The sequence below is a fragment of the Aquila chrysaetos genome, chromosome 12 (genome assembly GCF_900496995.4).
Source record: "Aquila chrysaetos chrysaetos chromosome 12, bAquChr1.4, whole genome shotgun sequence".
NCBI classification, from domain to species: Eukaryota; Metazoa; Chordata; class Aves; order Accipitriformes; family Accipitridae; genus Aquila; species Aquila chrysaetos.
In genome coordinates, this window is record NC_044015.1 from 34,102,175 (window position 1) to 34,108,174 (window position 6,000).

At 47.8% G+C, this 6,000-nt stretch overlaps 1 protein-coding gene across 7 annotated transcripts in view; it reads right to left on the reverse strand.

Annotated features, from left to right (window-relative positions):
- SPATA6 (spermatogenesis associated 6) overlaps positions 1-4,784 on the reverse strand; it is a 46,187-nt gene extending 41,403 nt beyond the window's left edge. For all 7 annotated transcript variants that reach the window (XR_005933721.1, XM_030033028.1, XM_041127960.1 and 4 more), the window contains exon 1: positions 4,500-4,784. Coding sequence is in view for 6 of the 7 variants with exons in the window: in XM_030033028.1 (XP_029888888.1) it covers positions 4,500-4,547 (48 nt within the window). In the remaining variant the exon portion in view is untranslated. The remainder of the gene's footprint in view (positions 1-4,499) is intronic.
- Positions 4,785-6,000: the final 1,216 nt, after the last annotated feature.

A 6,000-nucleotide genomic window follows, 5' to 3' on the forward strand; every position in this document is an offset into this window, starting at 1 on the left:
CTATTCATAAATATCTGAGGAGGAAAAAAAAAAGGGGGGGTTCCTCTCCATGTAAACAAGGGCTTCAAATCTGCAAGAAAAGTGCCAGAATAATAGATATCCCAATTGAAACAGACTGTCAAGCATTAAACAGCTTGGATGACACTCATGCAGTTGCAAGTGTGAATAGGAGTGAGTGAAACAGACAGTTTTCATTCATACAAGGCAAGATCCCCCAAACTACATACAAGTCATATTAGCTTAGTTCTCGCTTTTCTTCTTGACATTTTTGTAGAATTTACAGTAATTTTTAGCTGGGGTTTCGTGCCTTTTACCTTAGAGAAGGCAACGAATATTTGCCTATTGATTGAGATGAAACGTGAGAGTTTTGAAGACATTGGAGAGGGCAAAACTGCAAACAACAGGTGCTATTTATTCTGGCTAACCTGTAAAAGAAAATAAATTCTTACAAATCAGCATGTGGGGCAAGACAGCACATGTGGAAACTTGTGCTTCTTCTACCCTTAAGATAAACTGCACAACTCATTGCCTGGGCTGGAACACCAAGTCTACATGTTCATGTAACTTTAAACCAGCTCCAAAAATGAATCACACATGTATATCCGCAGTTCATGAAATCTGTGTTGTAATAGGTGATGCATGGAGCTGTGTAACACTGAGGAGACAAATTGAAGCTCGTATCTGACTGCAAACTGTTCAGGCAGGATGAGGGACCATTTTATAAACCATAGTAGTATTATCTATAGATCAGCTAAGGCAGAGGGATAGCAATGCTGCAATTAACTGATCTTACAACCAATCAGGAGAACTATGATAAACGTCTAGGACAGTGTTACCCTGGACTTCTCTGCTGCAATTCCCAGGAGGATGGAAAATGTGTACCAGCCCCGTTGCTGGGACATCACAAATAGCCATAAAGAAATCACTGAATTCATCTCATGGGAAGGAACAGAACTCTACTGATCCACAACCCCCAATGGCATTTGGTACACACAGTCCTAAAACTGTAGCTGCATAGGTAACCGATGAAAAAGGCAGGCCTTGAAAAATCTCTTTAATTGTCCATTACCATCAAAACAAGAAGAGTTCCCTGTGAAGGGCAATGGACAGTATTAACTTTAGCTGAGTGCAAGCTTCCAGATAGAATAGCATTTTGGACTTAGAGTTGCAAAAATAATCTTCTCAATGTGAAGAGACGCCATTTTAGTCTCCTTACCTAGCAGTAATCCACAATGCTATTAATTCATCTTAGTGCTTAAAGCTTTACCTACCTTCACTGCCGCATTTGTGAATTCTCCATGTAGCAATGACATGAAGAATAACGTGAATTTCATTCTGTTGCTACATGAGCAATCTAAATGCCAGCAGCAGAGGTAGGCACCAAAATTAGTCTCAAAAAAACAAGTAACAATGAAATCTCAGTCTGAGCAATCATGAATTATTCCATTTCAATTAATGGCAGGATAAACCAAGTAAGGTCTTTAACTAAAGTCTTCCATTTTAGAAGAGCAGCCTTTCAGAAATGAAGAAAACTAGCAGTGAGATAAACCAAAGAGCTGATGAACTCAGATCGGAAAAGATCTTAGAATTTCATTAAGTCAAAAGGAGCAAAACCCATCTGTATCCTGAAGCACGGGAAAAACGAAGAGGACAGAACTTCTGACACAAGGGGGTAGGTTTCAACAACGGTTGAGAAATGCGCAGAGCATTGTAAAAGAACAGGAAAAGGATCAGAAATTTGGACAAGACTTTAGCCACAAAACAATCAAGGAGAAAACAACTGGACACAAGTATACAACAACCGAGATGTGAAAACTAGCACACCTACGTCCCAAACACAAATGAATATTTTGCCTTGGTTTTAATGATACTTAATACAGGAGCAAAAAAACAACTTAAAGAATGAAATGATGGAAACAGAAGTTACCCAGTATGCACTAGGCCTGGACCAAGGAGCCACAGGGAGGCTGAATCATATTCAGCCCAGGTTCTAAAAGAATGTGATTTTTCTTGCTGGACCTACACATAATTAAAACCCATGTTACGAAAACAAGGATAGAACCATCTGCTGAAAAATAACAAATGCAAGGCCTATGTGAGGCTGAAAAAGAGATATGAAAAATTATAACCCCATCAATCAGAATATTAGATACACAAAAGTAAAGAATAAAGATATGGAGGAAAACATGACTAGAAAAAAGCCTAGCAGCACATGTTTCATAAAAATAGATCAATCAAGCAAAACATGACATTTTCTTGAAAACCTGTTGTCTGGACAAAGGATATCATATGGTGCCACATGAGAAATTATTACTTATGATGCAGAAGATGGGAGTTAGTATGAAAGTCCTAAGGTGGTACAGAAGTAGCCAAAGGACAGCATCAATAACATATAAAACTGGGAGGCATCAAGCTGAGGGTTACTTTTAAAACCATTCCTCTCTATATCCCGGGATCCATGCTTTTTAATATTTTTAATGAGCCTGACACAAGAAGTCAGAGTGTTCTCATGAAATTTTTCCAACTAAAATTCAGAAATCATCAGAGATCAACAAAAAGATATAAAAAACCCCTGTTTGCGGGACCAGAGTAATAGAGATGAGATGCACCTACTGTGTATTAACAACAGTTTTTGCTTTCACTGGAGGGGCTAACCTTCAAAGCTGGCTGAGAGGAAGATGATGAGTGTGTTAATAAATGACAGCATAACTGCAGTGCAGCTGTGAAGAGGCTAATATTAAGACATATAGGACGAATGTTAGCTTTTTCTCCCCTGACATCACCTAAGGCAACAGTGAGACTCCATCTGGGATGCTGAAATCAATTCCAATCCTGATCAATGCAAATTCAAAGTGGAAAAGTAGCACCCATCCCCAAGATGATCAGTAGACTGGTGAGCCTATCACACAAAATACTACCAAAAGAGCCAGGTCTCTTTAGCTGACAAGGATCAATTGTGAAATGACAGAATTGCTGCCCAAAAAATACATCAAGAGAGCAAACACCAAGCAAGGAAAAAAAATATTTAAGTGAAAGGCCCATGCTGACATTTGTGTAAGAGTAGGGCATCAACTAGCCAGAAGGAAATTTATGCTGGAAAGTTTTCAAACCACCACAAGACTGAAATGCTGAAGTAGGCTCTAGTGGGGAAAAAAGGCAAACCGAGTGTTCAAAACCAGACTAAATACACTTATTAAAAGGGTTATCTGAGAGAAATTATATAGCATAGCAGGGATATAACTGAATGACCCACATGTGCTGAAAGGGGCACTCATATCTGTGTTGTAGATTTCCTGTTCTGCCCCTTTCCACTATTATTTGTAGTCTTAAGAGCAGGGTGAATAACAAATACCCCACAACCGAAGAAGCATGACCCTGGAAGAACACCTTCCCTGTACTCTCTCCTGAAACACGAATAGCTCACAGCAGTAGGAACAGAAAAGAAAAGCACTTCCGCTCCTTTCCTGGAACCAAGCAGGCCTTTGCATTATGAAGACAAACACTAGCTGTTGAGACATCAGAGCAACACCATTGATACCCTCATCATCTATGTGTAGAAATTCACAGCTCTGTTTTAGAGCAGCCACAGAAGTTTGGGAACAAAAGTGGCTAAGCGGTCAGGAATACTGGGTCCATTTCCCAGTATATACTTTCCGGATCTGCAGTGGAATTTTTTGGATGGTGCCTCAGGTTTTCCTTTCTGGCAGCACTTGCACCGTGAGGAGGCCCTAACTCCTGGATTACAGCGACCGGGGCATGTGAAGCCAACAACTCCGGAGTAACAGAGCACTATCTAACTCAACTACTTCTTGAAAGCTATCAGGAGAACGATAGACTCTCACTTTACTCCCACCTTGTACATAAGCAGAAAACCTTGCGAAGTGCACAAGGAACGGTCTTTGACATGATTAATGTAAAAACTTTGCCCTTCCACACCTATTGACCTCACCCCCCGTCCCGGCCACGTACCACCCAGGTACTTCAGAGCTCCCAGTGCCACATCCCGCCCCGCACAGGGACCCCATCGCTCACAGGGCTGCATAAGCCATGTACGAGCTGCTGTTTCCTGGGATTTCTTTTGCTCTGTTTTTTTCTAAGAGTGCTTTTCCCACACCACAAAGCTTCCCAAAAATCAGTGTCTCTTAAAAACGACCTTTTCCACAGGAAAGCGAGAGCTGTGAAGCAGCACGGCTGCTGCTAAGACCCACGGGGGGGGGGACAGGGACCGGCTGCTGGAGGACGCGCACACAGAAGGGGCAGAGGTTGCCCAGGAGCCACAGCTGAGCCGCACTTCCAGACGGAGGCCGGCCCCCCGCTCAGCAACAGGGCCCGGGCCAGCCTCCCAGAAGAAGGCCCGGGGCTGGGAGAGCGGGGCGGCGGCTGAGAAAGGGAAGCGGGGCGGGAAGCGGCGCCGGAAGGGCAAACCGCGGCTTCTCCTCCAGCCTGCGGCCCGCCGCGCCCTGGCTGAGGACGGCGGGGTCCGCGGCCCGGGCACTCACCGAGCGGACGTCCAGCTGCAGGACGCAGAGCAGCGCTTTCCGCGGCATGGGCCGGGCCGGGCCGCACCGGGCCGGGGCGGGGCGGGGGCCCGGCGGCTGCCGGCCCGCTCCGGCTCAGCCGCGCCGCGGGGCCGACGCCGTCGTCACGGCAACCGGGGCGCTTCCGGCCCCCGCCGCGCTGCGCATGCGCACCATCCCTGGCGGGCGGGAGGGCGGGCCGCGGCGGGGCCGGTCCGCTCCGGTCCGGTCTCGCCTCCCGGAGGCTGCCGCCCCGCACTGCCCCGGCGCCGCTCCTCCTCCTTCCCACAACGCCCTGCGCTCTCCGGCGGGCTCAGGGTCGCCGTCGCTCCCGGAACGCCCCGCGCGGCCGCGCCTGCCCCTTCCCACAGCGCCCTGCGCCAACGGCCGCTGCCCGCTCCCGCCGTGGCGGGGGGTTGCCCGTGGCCCTTCCCCTCCCCGCCGGCAGCTGCCCGGGCCCGCCTCTGCGGCCCCTCAGCCCTCGCTCTGCTCTCCGCAGGGCCCCCCGTCCTCGTCCTTCTTCTCCCACACAGCCTGCCCGGGTGCCCCCTTCCCGCGCCTCGCAGCCTGGCTTGTGCTGGCCCTTCCCTCAGGCGCCTGTGGCGCTGAGGGGGAGCTCCCGGGGCGTGTGAGAAGTGGAATGATTTCCAACCCCTCGGCGTCCCAAAGGACGGGACAGCCCCAACGGTGGCTGCTGTGTTGAGAGATGGATTGCTGGTGCAAAAGCTAAAGCGTCCAGCACAGGGCAGGGAACGAGGCAAGGCCGCATGTGAGCGGAGCGCTGCTGTAGGGCATCCGAAAGGAGCGCGAAGCTCAGGGTACATCTGTATCCCGCTGGCTTCTTGGGCCTCCTGTGGAAAGGTGCCAAGAGAGCCTTCCCTTCAGAAGAGGGGGACACCAACCAAGCTTGACACAGCTCCAGCGCTGAATAGCTAAAAAGCAGTGACTTTCCATACTTGGTGGGGTTTTTTTGTTTCTTTGAATGCATACTGGAATTTTACCTACTTCCTGTTTTAGGCACCTGGGCTCTTTTGACTCTTCAGAATCCGGTTTTAGAACTCTTCAGGATCTCTGTGAGTGAGACACAGAGTGGACGTGGTATATTCGGAGTGGTCCCATGTTCAGAGACTCGTCTCCACACTCATATCTGAAACTGTCTTTTCAGGCCTACCTTTCTGCTTTCATTACTAGACATTCAAATTCACGCCACTGATCTTCATCACCATTATGATCACATCAAGGGTATTCCCCAATGTCTTTGCTGCTAAGTTGTTCTCAGCGTATTTGCAGTCATGTATAACACCAAAATAGTCTGACTTTCGGTTTTGGCAACTGCAATTCGTTTCAGCCGATTCAGACTGAGGAGGTTTAAGCCTTTAAATGTTCTTTCCAAATTCACAAGTATAGCTGTAGAGAGAGAGGAAGCTCAGTGGACAATTTTAATTGCCTCCAAAAGAGAGCAGTGGTTCAAATGCATCCCATG